The 17,142-nt window shown below is 41.4% G+C and overlaps 1 protein-coding gene across 1 annotated transcript in view; it reads right to left on the reverse strand.

Moving 5' to 3' along the window:
* Positions 1-4,298: 4,298 nt before the first annotated feature.
* The window catches only part of Dchs2 (dachsous cadherin-related 2), a 204,819-nt gene continuing 191,975 nt past the window's right edge, over positions 4,299-17,142 (reverse strand). The window contains exons 17-20 of the mRNA XM_032898182.1: positions 14,610-14,740; positions 12,557-12,843; positions 9,278-9,410; positions 4,299-7,537 (exon numbers count right to left, since the gene is read on the reverse strand). Coding sequence (XP_032754073.1) covers positions 4,920-7,537; positions 9,278-9,410; positions 12,557-12,843; positions 14,610-14,740 — 3,169 coding nt within the window. The 3' untranslated portion in view covers positions 4,299-4,919. The remainder of the gene's footprint in view (positions 7,538-9,277; positions 9,411-12,556; positions 12,844-14,609; positions 14,741-17,142) is intronic.

The raw sequence follows: 17,142 nt of genomic DNA on the forward strand, positions 1-17,142 counted from the left end.
GTGGACAATCTGAAGACCCATTGTGTGCAGCCCCCTGACCTTGTCAATCTCTGTTTTTCTTTACATCGCTTCACACTAAGGGAACATGTTTTTGCCATCTTCCTTAATGAAATAAGGTTTTGCAAGCCTGTCACCTTCGCTGCAGTATGGAAGCCTGTCTCTATATATGCCCAGTAAATCTGCAAAGCACTTCTCAAATATCACCCCTAACAACTTTCGTCTTGATGCCACATCCACCACTCTACCGTCTTTCCTGTATCAAAGATCAAGTTCTTCCCTTTGTTTTACTCTTAGTCATATGGTTTCACACCTTCATTCATTCATTCTTCCTGCTAGATTCATGGTTTCATTTCTACCATGAGGGTAAATGATTTCATATATTACTGCCCACCCTGATTATTGAAAATACAACTGATTTACTTTAAAAAGATATATTATGTTTTGCCTGCATGTGCGTGTGTACTCTGTGGGCATGCAGTGCCCACAGAGCATAGACAATGGCAGCAGACTCCTTGGAACCGGAGGTACAGTGTTGAGCCAGTGAGTGATGAGGACAGGACCCAGGTCCTTGGCAAGAGGGCTCTGAGATGCCTCTCTGGCTCCATACCGTGATCTTTTAAAAAGATTACTAACTAATCTATGTCTGCTTAAAATATTATCCATAAAAAATGTATAAATAGACTATCTCTCAGAAAGTCTCTGAAGTTTTCTTTTTCCTTAGATGTGAGTAAATTTTGATGTGCACATTCTAACTAAGCATTTCTGCCAAACCATGTTCTCTCATGCTGATAAAATTCCTCTCTGCTTGCCATGCATAGCGATGGTTTATTACAGGATCAAAAATAAATTAAGCTAACGTACTTGGCTCTGTCAGTGTGCTGTCACAAGGAATATGCTTTAAAATTTTGTTTATAACTTGTTTCTAAATATACCTAAAATTCAGAAAGTATATATGTACGTTGTGTGGAAGACAGAGAAAGATAAAATTCTGTCTTGGAAGGACGTTATAGGTTTGGGCTTTTCTAAGATAATATAAGAGGGCATTTGTACAGACTTCTCTCGGACCCGCAATTGGCCAAAAGCACAGAGCTAAGTACGAATTCTCACCTACTGGGTTTTAGGATGCACACCCATTCAGACATTCTAAAAACTCATTCTAAAACCATCTGTGCTTTGGAGCACAAGTGGAGCCCAGGCCTTTACCCCGAGGGTTGACTATCTAACAATGAGACACATTTATTTAGTTTTCTCAACAAAATAATTCCTTCTCATTCAAGAGATGCAATTGTGTGTCTGGCCTGTTTGTCATGCCTTTCCCCTTTGTTATTATTCACGTCAGAGTTTTAGCTTAGTTTCGTGTCCCGTTGAATGAGTAAGGCTATATAGATGGAGACAGTAGGATGTGCTAACTGCATCAAATAGTCAAGTGCTAAGTTTATAGGAGAAATGTATAGTTTTATACTCTAGCCATTGCATCATGGATCTTTCTAGATTGCCATGAATCTGTTTCTAATTGACATTTTCCTTTCACTTACACAGAATCACAATGATTCATATCACTAGAGTTCAAAAGATTGAATTTTTGAGGACAATTGGCTCTGCCCTTTGTTTTACCCTGCACCTTGAAAATTGTGCAAATGTAATATTTGATGATGCAAATCAAGCAACTCCTTTTCCTTGGCTGTGTGTATAAAGTCTACTACTTGGTTCTGTGGCCTTCCAAGGACAAACTCATGCAGAGGGAAGCAACCTAATCATAATTGTCCTACTCTTTCTTTTTCTAATCCACCCACGCTGTGCTTGTGTGAGAGCAGGTTGCAAAGAGAAAACACACGAGAGATTACACATAAAATGCATTTCAGTACATTTTAATTTAGCATTGGTTTATAATTTGATAAATCATAAGGAGGAGAAGAGAAAGACTTTCCTCAAAAGGTGGCCTTGTGAAGGAACTATGACTCAGTAAACCCTTTATACATCAGCACTGTTTTCCATAAGTTCATACCCTTGTTTCCCTGCATCTATCTGCTTATGTCCTCTAGTTCCTTCCACACTGAAGCTTTCCCTCTGTTCTTCATTTCCCAGTGCTTTACTCCCCGTCCTTCTTCCCTCCCTCCATGTCTAACATGAGCAGAAGCCAATGCTGGGACACCTGGTTTAGGTACTAAGCAAAGCTTCTCCAACTGCAACCATCCCAGAATTCCTCTGGCAGAAGGATTTTCCATTCCATCCCTCTCTGCACACACAACCTGCTCGAAGCTCCTAGGATCAAGTAAAATATACTGTGAAGATACCTTCACTAAGCTTATCTGGAAATCTCCCTTGGCCATATTCCCTGCTGCATTTTATTCCTTTGAAACAGCTAGCCATCTTGGATCCTTAGTCAGAACTTGCTCTCTCTAGCTTAGAGTTAAGGTGCGTGCACAATGTCAAAATAAAACCAAAGCAGCAGTGCCACAGGCTATGAGCTAATCGTTAATTTTCACCCCTGTAACTTCTAGAGAAACGTATGGAGAATGTCAAGGATAAAGGTGTGGAAAAATAAATCCTGCCCCAGCTGGATATCTAACTTGGGCTCGACATGCAAACACGAGAGCTGCCAGTAGTGGATAACACATTTCAATATTTTTAAAAACAGTGAAATGAGCAATTCCCTAAAGATACAGCATTTCCCCCTATATTTGCCTAGGAATCTGTTTTGGAAGCTGATCCAATGATTACTACTGGGACGCAGAATTTTGACATCCATTTGGCATTGATTTACACCAGGATTTTTAAGGCTGCCAACAAGAGAGTCCAGAATTTCAGGCAGCCAAAAATTCCACAAGAGACAACTGTCTTTTATTTTATAGCTTATGAATTTGGGGCTTAATATGATTTTCCACTAACAAGTTCTGTACCCCCTCCCGAGTGCCAAAGCTGGTGTAGAGATCAGCAAAGTAACACGGAACAGATGAGGTGGCTTAATATTCAACTTGAAGGAAGACAGTTGAAATTATATTGTTTACTTAGGAAAAAGCACTCTGGTTTAAAGGGCTGACACGTGATTTATTATGAGCACTTAACCGGCGTGTTCACATCTTGCCCTCCACTCGACTTGTGGCAGTTATTTGATGATGCTACAGTGCTGGCAATGGTATTAATAAAGTCATCAATTAAAGATCTGCTAAATATTGGTAAGGAGCTCTAAATGTGTCTTGTCTTCTGTTGCTTACGAACTAGCAGAGAAAAAGCCCACAGAATCATGATCAGTAATAAATCAAAGACAAACGACTTAGGAAGGAGTGAGATATACAATTCCCCTTTTAAAAGCCTAAATGAAGAACCCATCTCAAAACAAGGTCTTTGTGGCTAACACAAATAATCCTGCTACAAAGTATGGAATTAGAGAACGAAAACACAAAGGCCTGTCTCCCTCCGATCAACGCTCTGTGTTGAGAACAGCTGAGAGACAACACTCATATTGGCACAGTGAAATAATTATGCACTTTTCCTCTTACAAAAGTCGTTAACTTTCTTCTTCAGATGACCTGAAGATGACAAGAGACATGAATCAGTGCTGCAATATCAGAATGACCCTCATGTACATGACTTCCCCTAGAATTAAAGCTTATCCAAAATCCTTCATGGTCATCCCACTTATTACTTATGAATGGGAGCTTAGACACATGCTCTCAATTTGAATCAACAAGAGGATATAGTCATATACTCTATCAGTATAGGAAGCCATCAAATTATTGACCTACTAAACTTGATATCAAATTGTACCTGCAATGTTTTTAAGTGAAGAGAAATTATTTCATGTAATTCCACAGGTGGGATACATAGGGGACATTAAAAGAGCTCATTACATAGCAGAAGCCTGTCTCATCTACTGACAAAAATACCCGGATGTCTTAGATATTTCACAGTGGAATTTCTAGAAGGTGATCCTAAATCCTGGCTGAGGTCTCCCTGCTGCCTCCATGCCTGGAGGATGACTTGTTGATCACCATCTTTAGGATACAGCCATCCTCTTGATGCTGTAAAGTATCTCTGTTGGTTCAGCAGAGAGAGGGCTGCAACACTTCATGTGAGCACCATGACCGTGTTTCTGAAACAGGAACTGTGTAAAGAGAATTGTTCACACCTCATTGTGAAACTGTTCCAAGCAAGGACAGAATGCGGGGGAACAGTAAGGAGACTTCTGACACCCACCCTTAACTTTAATAGTAGAAACTTTCATATATATATAAAAAGAAAAACTTCATTTAAAAATATACTGCTAAAATACTCTATGAAATTTATAATTAGCTAGTAACATAATTTTATCTACACAAACTTTAAAAAAATGGACATTGAGTAGATAAATTATCTCATACCCAAAGTTACAATACCTAGAAGAAAATAAAATGAAGAGATTTCTATAAATTAATCTTTGAATTTTTTTTATCTGGACAGAGCACCAGAGGGGTCGTCATTTGTACAGAAGGCAGCAGTAACATGTTAGAAACATGCTTAGCTGTCTAAGCGTTCTCCTGTCTGTCTCAGCCTTACATCAAGAACACGCTTTCTGCTTCATTCAATCAAGAATGTGTATTTGGCTATATTAGCACAGCATTATGAAAAATTCCAGTCGTGGTTTCTGATGATTATTCAAATCATAAACTTTAAACATCAAAGGGACAGGAATGACAAAACATACTAGTTGATGTCCACACACACAAGTCCTGAGAGTAACCTAAAAATCTAGAAAAGGAAACAGCTTCTCATTAAGGCTGGAAGAGTTTTGAGAAACTGAAACGGGCAAGTTAAAAACAAAATACTGCTGACTCCATGAGATCTGCTGTTGGGGAAGAACAAATCCATCCTTCTGGACGTGCGTCTTTTCACGTCTGAGCTGAGAGGTGGGCGAGCAGGGAGTAGGCACCGCAGTCATTCTATACTTGGACTTCGGCTTCAGCTTTCACGTCATAGCATGTGGCATGTATGCGTGTTCCTATAGATTCTCCGTCTGGTAACACTGGTGACCTGGCAGGAGTCTGCATTGTCAGTAGAGAAAGAGACGGAGAAAAGTTGGGAGTCATGGCTTCTGGTAGAGACCCGCCATGGTAAGGAAGGGGCGACCGGGGGAATTTCTGAAGAACCTGGCTCAGGGTGACGGCTGGCATTCGTGGGGGAACTGCCTTAATCCCAGGCTGTGCTACTGCTGTTATCAAAGGGGGTGGGAAAACAAAAGCTGTGTCTTTTGGAATGCCAGGCACCTGCGAATGTTCATCCTTTAGTCTGGCAATATCATTAAACACCGAGGCAAGATGCTGGAACTTGGGTTCCCAACTGAGGAAGTAATCCCAGGCATGGCTGCCTCTGACATCATCATCAGAGGTCGTCTGACTGGAAGGAGCTGAACACCTTCCTTCCTGATTGCCTAACATGAAGGACTCTTTCCTGCTTTCAGCCATGACCCCTGCTGTTGCCTCCCTTCTCGGGGACGAGGCGTTATTTTGAACATAGATTGTGTCACAGCCTTCCTCTCCAACTCCTCCATCAAACATGTGGCTAGCTTCTATTACCTCAGACCCAGTCATCACATCTGTCTCTTCTGACAGGCAAGAAAGCTGGTCAGAGTCCCTAGGGATGCCCGAGTCTGGCACCCTGGAGCCCCGGTCACTCAGGGCAGAATCTGAGTCCTTCCTATAAGGATTCTCATTTATCCTTTGGATTTCTTTATCCTCAGCAGTTTCACCATCCACAGAGCAGTGGCCACTGCAGTTTGGGTGCCTGAATAGGTGGATGATGTCCTTCTCCATGACACTCATTAAGTTCAACCATTCTGCAGGCATGACTTCCCCAGGCCCTGTCAAACCCCTGTACTCTGCAGTCTCCTGTCCAGCCTTGAGCTCGCTTGTAGCCCCAGTCAGTCTGGAATCAGCCTCTGGGGATGCTGGGGTCTTCTTCTCCTCATAGCTGTGTAGTGGGTCTTTTTGCTTGTGCCTTAAAATCAGTACAATTAGAGTGCAGACAAGTGAGAGGAATACAAACAAGGAGACCACAAGGCTGATGGAGAAACTGTGAACCAAGACCGTTCTATGGTGCTGTCCTTCAGCTGGCAAAGAGACATTCACAAACACACTGCAGGATGTGGACTTGGAGCCGGGCTTGGGGCTGTGAGCAATTATTTTCACTTCCAGAGTGTCTTCTTTGTTGAACTGACTGCTTATTAGGAGAGGAGCTCTGACCAAGTAAATGTTGCCATTGGTTTTGTTTACAGAGAAGACAGTGGATGGAGTTCTAAGGGAGTAAAGAACCACTCCATCCACACCAGCATCTGCATCTGAGGCCTCTACTCTGCCAATCAGCTGTTGTCCTTGACCCTTCTCAGGGAGACTGAAAAAATATTGATCTTGGGTAAAAATGGGCTCAAACTCATCTATGCCTTCGACTTCCACCCAAACCTCCAGGGAAGCTGAAGCACCGCCCCTGTCTCTGGCCTGAACCAGGAAGCAGTACTCGCTAACACTTTCGTAGTCAAGCATTTGCTCAGTGTGAATGTCCCCTGTCAAAGGATCGATGACAAAGAGACCCTGATAATGATGCATCCCATGTGTGACAAGGCAGGGTGACAAAATAGAGTAAGTCACCTCTCCGTAAGGCCCGGCATCAAAATCTAGCGCATGCACGGAACATATGGTGGAAAGCGCAGGCAGGTTTTCAGGAGTGACACAGGCCAAGGTGGAGGACAGAAACTGAGGTGTATGGTCATTGTCATCCAGCACACTGATATGCACAGCAGCGAAAGAGACATGTTTCTCCTCTTCATCTGCAGCCTGGATGGTTAAAGTGAATGCTATTGTTTCCTCGTAATCCAGAGGTTTTACCAAATAAAGAACCCCAGTCCTGTCTTCTAAGTAAAAATGTTCCTTTTCATTTCCAGAGATTATGCCATAGATGATCTCTGCATGTGAACCCGTGTCACGGTCGTCTGCGGACACCATGGTGATGTGACTCCCTACCGGGGTGCTTTCCTTGACATGGGTGTGGTACCGCCGACTGCTGAAGGTGGGTGCATTATCGTTGATATCAAGAACTTCTATTACTACGACACTTGTGGAAGTCAGTGGAGGGCAACCATGGTCAGAGGCAAGAATGACAAGCCGGTGGCTGGCACTAGCTTCTCTGTCCAGAGCATGAAGCAACACAAGAGCACCACTCTTCTGGTGGGGATTTTCTGAACCAAGGAGACTGGTTTCGATGTGGAAGTAGTTATGTAAGTTGCCACTGATGATAGAATACTCAGTGTGTGTATTTTCAAAAGAGTAGTCATGGTCAATGGTTGAAAACGTCATGAGTGTGCTTCCAATGGGGGCATCTTCAGTCAAGCTAAGATTATAGGACCCCGCTGTAAACTCAGGGGCATAGTTGTTCACATCTTGTATTTCTATCTCCACTAATGTCAGAGCCCTCAGGGAGGGAATTCCACCATCACTGGCTTCAACAAGAAACCGAAGTATTGGTATTTTTTCCGGAAGTGATAGAGAATCGGTAGTAAATATGGTACCTGAAAAATAAGACAATCTGTCAATGTTGTGAACTAAATGCTCATGACGGCTTTAGCTAGCAAATGCTTACTGAATACGCAAATGTGCTTTGCTCTTTGCTGGATGTTTTAAGTTACAGCCAACGAGAAGTCCAGCTAGATTTCAAAATTATTATATTTATACAAAAGTTTCAGAAATAATCCTCACAGTTTCCATTTACATGTGCTGCTTGAGGTTGTCGCTGCTACATTTCTCTCTCAAACAAAAATTAAATGGCTTGATTATTCAAGCATTCTAGTGGTAGAGTGTATGTGCCTAGCACTCCCTGACCCCATACACACACACGAGGCAAAGTTTTACTCTGGAAATCATTCTATCCAAAAGAAAGCAGTGAAAATGAGAATGTAGAGTGATTAATTATAGAGATACGCTCGTGAGGTAATTCAGCAAGTGGCGTCTTTTTCCTTAATGATAAAACACATCAGATATCTCTTCTTGTAACAAGCATGGGAATATGTGTCTTTTACAAGTGTGTATACAATGGCCTTACTATTAAAGTGTTTTAAGTGTGGTCACTAAAAATAAATGCTGAACCACTGGTGAGGTTTAACTATCACATTTCAATTACAGCCACACCACGAACTTCACTGACTAATTTAAAACATTCTAATCAACACTCTGAGGCACTGTTTCCATACCACACCTACCAGGGAAAAGTGCTGCTAAGACTTAAGTGCTCAGGAGCCTGTATTCCATACACTGTTATTGGCTGATGTAGGACAGGAGTTGCCAATATCTGACATCCTATGAGATGAGGAGATTGGACTACAAAGATACAGAGAACAGAGAAGCTCCTGATATGCTTGTACCTTAAGGCGGGTACCTACAAGATGTACAGCGTTTCTTATTTCTCTCATTACAAGCACCCAGTGAGCCTCCTTCCAATGCTTCAGACCTAAAGTCATCTTTCAGATAATTCTACCATTAATTGTAAACTCACCTCTCCCTTGAAAACGATGCTGTGATGGGTAGAGGTGGTGTGAAGACAGTGCCCTCTTGTTTTCTAGAGTGTGTCCCATCAGGACACTGTGCAGCTCATTATCCCTCTTTATTAAGTTCAGCATTCAATGTTTATTTACTATCATTGTCCCTTTAACTAGCCTAAGTGTTTGAGTGAGCAGTTGCTTGTTTGGGTACATTGCACACTACAGTTGTCCTCTCTGACAAAAATACATAGGGCCTGGAAGATACTATATAAAGCAGAACTCCGCAATGGCTTCTCTGTGGTAGAAATGGAAACTGAAGTGTTTCCCCTCTTTTGATTATTCTTCTCTTTGTTGACTGTATGACACTATTACATTTTTTTTTTTTGCACTGAGCTGAGTAAACCAGTTTCCACACCCTAATCATGGGAAATCCTGAGAAATGAGAGGATCTTTTTTGACATTATTTTGATGCTTGTTGAGTCACAGAACAACTAAACTCTGTTAGTTGGACATGTGAACTTGGGCATTAATATACTGGGGGAGAGTGACTGCACTTCTTAGTGTTGAGCAGCATTTAACCAACACCCTTTGCTGTGTGGCCACTGAAATGTTGAAGATGTACTACTGCCATTTTCTACTTTGATAAGTGAGAAAGCAGTGTCTGTAAGTGAAGGAAATAGCGGGGGGCAAAGGGCTGTGTGGGGAGTATTCAAAGCTGCTGATTCCGTGCTTACATACCATAACCTGCGATGCACTACAGCCAGTGTAACTCACCATTCCTGGGGTCAATGGCAAATCCCTCAGGAGGGGAAAGGATCCTGTAAGAAATATTTCCACTGCTTTCTAAGTCTGTGGCAGACAGGGTCAGCACCATGTACCCTCCAGGTATGAGTTCAGGAACCACAGCCTAAGGATAAAAGAGGACAGAGGCTTCATGCTTGCAAATAAGTAATTTTCAGGAGCACAGGCAGAGCCTGATATCACATCATTCATTTTGACTCAAGAAATTACACAGGCTGCCTTTGGTAGGCCTTGTAGTTGTTTGAGTGAATATGGCCCACTATAGGGAGGTGTGGTCTAGCTGGAGTAGGTGTGGCCTTGTTGGAGGAAGTGTGTGGTTGGAAGTGGACTGTGGGTTTCAGAAGCTCAAACTTGGCCCCCTGTCACTCTCTTCTGCTGCTAGCTGCTGATTCAGATGTAGAAATCTCAGCTTCATCTCCAGCATCATGTCTATGTGTGCTCTGAACCTGTAGGCCAGCCCCAACTAAATCTTTTTCTTTATAAAAGTTGTTGGGGTTATGGTGTCTCTTCACAGCAATAAAACTCAACTAAGATAGAAGTTAGTACCAGAGACTGGAGTATTGCTATGATAGGCCTAACTGTGCTTTTGTTTGGAGGAATGTGGACTTTGGAACTTTGAGTTAGAAAAGCAGTTGAATGTTTTAAGCAGGGCTTAATGGGACATACTGGTAGGAGCATGGAAGCCAATGATGTTGAGGGTGGTTTGAACTGTAGGTAGGGTCCTGGCTCAAGAAGTTTCAGAGAAAAAAGATTATTAGTATGTGGTCTAGAGACCATTCTTGTGATACTTTGGTGAAGAATGTGGCTGCTTTCTGCCCTTGTCCAAAAAATCCATCTGAGACTAAATTGAAGAGATATGGACTAACAGCTTTGGCAGAGGAGATTTCAAGACAGCTTGGTATTGAGGGTGTTATATGGTTATTGATGGCTAGTCTTATGTAGATCTAAAATGACAAGGAACAAGCTGAGAAAGGAAAAATAAAAATGTACAGTTTGAGGAGAGCAAGAGCATTAGGAATAGTAAACAGATTAAGGAAACTGGAATTAGCTAATTGGAATAAAGAAAGTGGTGACCGCAGAGCAAGACCCCTACCCAGCTCAGCTTCCAACTTGTACAAAGGAATTAAAGAAGAAAAGCCTGGAGTCAGACATGGTGGCTCATAACTTTGATCCCAGCACTCTGGAGAGAGGTGGATCTCTTGAGTTGGAGGCCAGCCTGGTCTACAGATGAAGTTCTAGGATAGCCAAGTTTAGACAGTGAAGGGAAACACCATGGAAAAACAAACTGGCGACAATGTATCTGAAGAAGGAGGCCATATTCCTGCCCTAGCAAGCAGCACAACTTGGCAGCTTCAGTCACATGGTTCTGGCTTCAAAGTCAAGGATATAAGCAAGGGGTATAGGATCTTCCTCCACAACTAAGAAAAGCCACTAAGGTCAGGCATGGTTCCGGGTTGTTACTGAATGGATGTGCAGAGATGTATGGAGCTGTGAAGGTTAAGATCATAGATCCCAAGATGGCGGAGATACCAGAGTCATGGATGCCTGCCAAGGAAAGCTTATAACAGGGAGTGGTACCAGCTCAGGAGAGAGAACTGCGCTGCAGTCAAGAAAGCTGAAAGGAGATGGAGATCTGAAAAGTGACTGACATCAGGCATAGAGAGGCAGAGTTTGGAGTTTGCCCAGCTGGCTTTCAGTCTTGTTTCAGTACCATATTTCCTCACTATGCTCTCTTTTCCCCTCTTCCGGAACAGTAATGTATATCATGTGATACTATGTGTTGGAGGTATATGATCCGCTTTTTTAATTCTGATTTTATAGAAAATTACACTTGAGAGCACGCCATGAGTCTCAGAAGAGACTTCAGACTTTGGAATTTTTAACAGGGGTTGAGACTGATAGACGATGGAGACTTTCGAAGTTGGACTGAAGCACCAATGCATTGTGTATGGCTACAAGCCTATGGAGGCCAGAGAAAGGAACGGGGTGGTTTGAACAAAAGTGGCCCAATAGGCTCACAGAAAGTGACACTATTGGGAGGGGTGGCCTTGCTGGCATAAGCAAGGCTTTGTTGAAGGAAGTGTGCCACTTGAGGTGGGTTTGGGGGTTTCAGAAACTCAAGTCTGGCCCAGTGTCACTCTCTCCTTTTGCTGTCTGCTGCTCCAGATGTAGAACTCTCGGTTCCTTCCCCAGCACCATGTCCTGCTGTCCTGCTTCCCACCATGGCAAAAAGGGAGTAAATCTCTGAACCCAAAGGACCAGCCCAAGTTAAATATTTTCTTTTATAAAAGTTATGATCATGGTCTCTCTTCACAGTAATAAAACCCTGCTGATGTTTAGTATTGATAAACTGGAATGTTAATGGCCTCTGGACTCAGAAAACAGTTTTAATGTTACTCAAACTTGGCTTTTACTATCAGGCGTTTTCTTTCTAGATTATATCTGAATGACAGAAGGTAATGTAGATACTAATTTTATGCCAAATGCATCAGTCGCATCATTTGAGTGAGGCTTTATGGAGGACTGTTACTTGGGTTAAGTTCTTATGTTCACCATCTTCCATTTCCTCCATGGAAGATACAGGGATTCATTTCTGAGACCTCAATAGACTGTGGTCACTGTTCTGATTCTGTTAACATACACTGTGCCCTAAAATCTAAATTCTTCACTTTCTAGATCTGTTCACAATCTGTGTGTGTGAAATGTTAATCCATGTATTCCAAAAAAAAAAAAAAATCTAACCAAAACATTATCAGATAATGTAAACTAGTTCACCTTCCCTCTGGCCTTGCAAATACTGGACAAACTGCAATTGTTGTGAATGATTGTTCTACACACACACACACACAGGAGCACATACAAAGGCCTGATGGTCCCCATACTCAGCAAATGTAAATCAATGATCCCCACAACTCTACAATGTGATAGGCAAGATGGCAACAGTGACTGAGGATGAACAACAGTGAATACTGATAGCCTAGACCAGCCTATCAGTGATGGAGGGCTGACTTTACTCACCACTAATGTCTGTAGAGGCCAGAAAAGGGTAGCATATCTCATGGATCTGGAGTTACAGATGGCTGTGAATTCCCATGTGGGTGCTGGGAATGGAACAAGATCCTCTAGAAATGCTGCCAGGAATTTTCACTTCTGAGTAATCTCTTAGCCCCACCCCCTGTCCTTTCTAGTGTATCACACACACACACACACACACACACACACACACACACACACACACACACACCCCTTTACCTGATAGAAATCTTGAGTGAAAACTGGTGGGTTATCATTGACATCCAGCACATGGATGACGAGGGAACCCTCTGTGTGGTGCCCTGAATCAGAAACGCGGATGATCAGCTCATATTCGGTAACTTCTTCAAAATCTAGTGTTTCCACCAGCAGCACCACTCCAGTGTCTTGACTGATAGCGAACTTGGCTCCAGAATTGCTTTCTTTGACAAGACTGAAGGTGAAAGCTGGATTCAGATCCGCATCATGGACGGACACCCGAGACACAATTACACCAGGCAAAGAATCTGCAATCATCATGACCAATGTCAGCTCCCATTAAAATTCATCATCAAAAGACATTTCTTCAATCGTTCAGCCCAAGTATTTTCATTTTAAATTTAAAATGATTTTCTCTTTTTTTGTTGGCATGATTTCTCATCTAAAGCTCATTATGGGCTAAATCAAAACACTGAAGAATTTATAAGTACAATAAAAGTGAAAATCTACCACAGAGTAGAAAATTGAGGAAGTAGGCTATACTCCAGTTTTATATTACAATTTTCCACCATATGCTTACAACACAACTCCAGAATTAAAAACCATCTTGAGTACTCTCCTGCAGTTGTGGCTTCTATGTCTGAGCGGACACTCACAGGGGTATAGAGGAGAGAAAGGACATTACTAAATGCATAAATACAAATAATTAACTTTAAAAAAAGCCAGAACAGAAAGAAAATATTTGTGTTTAGATATAAGATTTAGTACTTAACTGCTTAGTGTTCAATTTCATAAAATTAGTTGATAATGACATGGACATTGCTTTCTTCTCTTAAATTTGTTTCTCAAAACTAAAATCACATAAGGTTATGGAAAAACAAAATATACACAGTGCTAGCAAGGAAAGGAAATCTTTAATTTAACTCAAACAACAACAACAAAAAATCACAGAACAAATGACATGCTCACTGTCTCCCTTGATCTCCACTTAACGCACCCATGAAAGGAACTTTATTTCTAAGAATCTAGTATGATGATGGTGAAAAATATCTGACAAGATATTCAGAATTATTCTAATGTGGAATTTGTAATTTTCAGTCTTCAAGGCTGGGGTGGAATTCTTGGTGAATACCAACAACAACCATTCAATAGATTTTTGACTTATTCACTTTGTTCTTGTAATATATTCACACCAGTTGTACTGATGTATTTTCGTACCAATTCACATGTTTAGAAACAGCACGCAGTCCATCAAAGCAAATGAAAATATTGAAAGTAAGAGATAAACCTGAAATATGTTTTGTTTATAGAGTAAGAGTTACAGGCATCCCCATTTGGAGAAATTTCTATGGAAGGGGGTTGATATAATTTGTTTGGAAAGTGAAGACAGTAAAATGTTCAAAATGTTTCAGGAGAAATTTGGTCATAAAAGAGAGAGGAAAGAAACAATGGTAACCACTGTTTTCAATCTTCTCTGAAGGGGATAGATTGGCTTTACTAGTGTAGGTATTCACCATGGGACAACTTTGGGTTCTCAGACTATGGAGTCACTGTGCAATAAATGTCCCAAATGGTCCACCACTAAAACAATAATGTTTTAGTCTAATAATGTGGGTTATACTAGAGGAAAGTGATGATTCTGCACATGCTCACATTAACTTCATTAGCATCATTAGTGTCCTGCAAAGATCAATGAAGCATGGGTCTGACAGAAGGCTCAGAAGAGTCAAATGATTATTACAGCAACAGCATGTGCTTCTGCCTGGAGTACATTTAGAGTTTAAGAAATATCTGCACATAAACACACTGTAAGAATTGACAGTTGGAGGCTAGGGACTCAGCCTCCAGCCCATCTGAATGCAAATCCAAGTGTTGATATTTAGCCCTTAAAGTCCTTGATATTTGATATTTCTCTTAAGACCATCCATTATTTATTCAATAAAAGGAAGACAAAATTATCCATCTTGCATGGCTGTTGAGAACTAATACTTCATAGAACTTCTGCTGTTAAAAAAATTATAAATCAAATCAATTATAAGTCAATCAAAAGTTGATTCCAAATTGCCACACTTACTTTCTGCAATTTCTACTGCTTCCGAGGAGAGGAAGACTGGGGCATTGTCATTTACATCAATCACCTGTATCTTGACCATAGCTGTATCAGAAAGCCTGGGCACCCCTCTGTCTGTGGCTTGCACAATCAAGCTGTTTTGGAAAAGAATCAAGGAATGTTATGAGCCATCTTGGAAGTATAAAAAAAATAAATATCAAATCTAGTTGAACTTTTTATGTGAATTCACTGGCTTTTATTTCTCCCGTGGCCTTTTCTAAATAGCATCACTTACAGTTTATTTCACAAGAATGGTAGCTTGAAATTTATGTATTTTTGACAAGTTTCAAGAACAAACTCCAGCAAGCTGCCAGGGATCATGAAGCATTAATGTAAAAATAAATGCACAATTTCTTGGAGACAGTCGTTAAAATTCTAAGAATAATCTAAACAGTACATGTACCAATAATTGTGCCCACCCCGATGCATGGGGATTGCTACATATTTCCATCTAATTGTACCATCAAAACATGGTGTCGACGTGATGCCTATATACAGATACTTTTCAAATGCAAATTTCAAACCAATCAACATACTAGACTCGGGAAAGCATGCTGTCATGATGAAGGAGCACCTGGGCCATGACAGCCTTTGACCCTTCAGAGGAGAAACGGTGAATTCTGATGGAATTCACGCACTATGATTTAATCTTCCTGGGGTGGTGCTACAGTGAGCTTTCCTACCAACCGAGCTAGAGTGACTACTACTGTCCTCACCTTTCCCTTTCTCTCACCACTCTTAGCATCATGGGAATGTAAGCCTGGTAAGTTGATCTCTTCAGTGTCCCTTGGATTAGTGTGTTATTTAGTTTGTCTCTATCTCAAGAAACTCGGTTAGAGTGATCAAACACCACTTGCATCTAGGACCTAACCCTAACCACAGTGGTTAAGAAATGTATACTTCTTTTTTTTTTAATCAGATATTTTTTATTTACATTTCAAATGTTATCCCCTTTCCCCACACAAGTAGTCAAAAGAGGTCTACGCCCCCTTTCCCCTCTAACCATTCTTATATACTGTTGGGAGATTGAAAAAAACAGGGTGCATTAGGTTTGGAAGGATGGTAGATAAGAGAACCCAGTAAAGTATCATAAAAAAAAATCATATCTACAAATCCAGGGAAAAGCAGGTACGTTGTAAAGTGTATTGTCAATTAGAATAGCATCTTCATTTCAGACGGTATTCATATGAGCCAGTTACAGAGACTATCGTTTAAGAAACTGGATCTTGAAAGTAGACATAATTTCTCTTGCATTGCTAGTACCTTGTATCTTTTCCCAATCTTAAAATTTAAAATGATGTAAAATTAAGTCTTATCTCTCTCCTGTTTTGAATTCCACTAAGAGCAAACTGCTACTGTTTACTGTTGATGAAGCCCACACACTACTGCCTTTTATACTCATGGAGTTGGGGCAGCAGCAGAACCCCACTTGGATTTCATAGGAATGATTCTAGGTGGGAACTTGATTTGTAATCATGACCGTCAGTCAAGTACATATGGGAATATTTTGTGAGAGTAGTCAGCTCGTAATTTTGTTTTTCCACTGCTTTCTGCTGAAGGGCTCTAGCAGGCCTGAGAATAGCCAACACAGCACTGATGGATACTACCCTTCGCCTTTCCCTCGTCCCCTTGCAAATCCATTAGATTATATTCTTAAAGCTAGCCACCAAGTTCTATTCTCTTATTTGGTCATTGGCTGACTACCAAAGTCCAGCTTCAAAATATTAAAGTCCAACAATCAAAAGCTCCCTCTAGTTTACCTAAACCATGCCCAATCAAAACAGTCTAACTCATTTCAACATAATCCCTTTATAAACTGCCATTTTGCCTATGGGCCATGTCTCCACCCTATCCAGAGGCAGTCCTTTGTCTCTGAGGCAAATATTCCTTCCCTTCCTCCCTTATTCCTTCTCTTTTCTCCCTAGTCCTCTGTCTCCCGTCTTTGTCTCTTATTACGTGCCTTTTGCCCCTCTAAGCAAATACATCTCCTTTGTGCTGAGAACTTGGTCTTGGTGTGCCCTATACCAACTCCATTCCTTTCACCTGCCCCTCCCCACATTAGCCAACGTTTCAGCCAAGTTGTTAAAGCTAGACTCCCATCAACTGTGATTACTGTCACAATCACTCTTCGTTTCACAATGCTACAACCTCAGGGCCCTATGTAATGCCTAAGTCAAGCAAAAGAAAAGTGAGCTTTCTTTGATACAGAGGAAATTTCTTGTTCTGTGTCAAAATAAAGAGGCAAGAAAAAAGGGAGCCTGTTGATGGTTGGAAGAACAACTGACAAACCAAGAAAACAGGGCTACAGCAATTCTGAACTGAGTCTGTGATGCCTCAAGCTGTCTGAAGGCTCGCTCCTTGGCAGTCTTTGTGAAGCTGAGGGTTGTAGCATGTTCAGCTGGCTCCATGTGGCAGAACCCTTGCACAGAGCTGTGTCAGCAGAGGCTACGATGAAACCGACAGACCTAGAACAGGTCCATCGTAAGACCAGAAGATC

This window comes from Rattus rattus, chromosome 3, assembly GCF_011064425.1.
Source record: "Rattus rattus isolate New Zealand chromosome 3, Rrattus_CSIRO_v1, whole genome shotgun sequence".
NCBI lineage: Eukaryota > Metazoa > Chordata > Mammalia > Rodentia > Muridae > Rattus > Rattus rattus.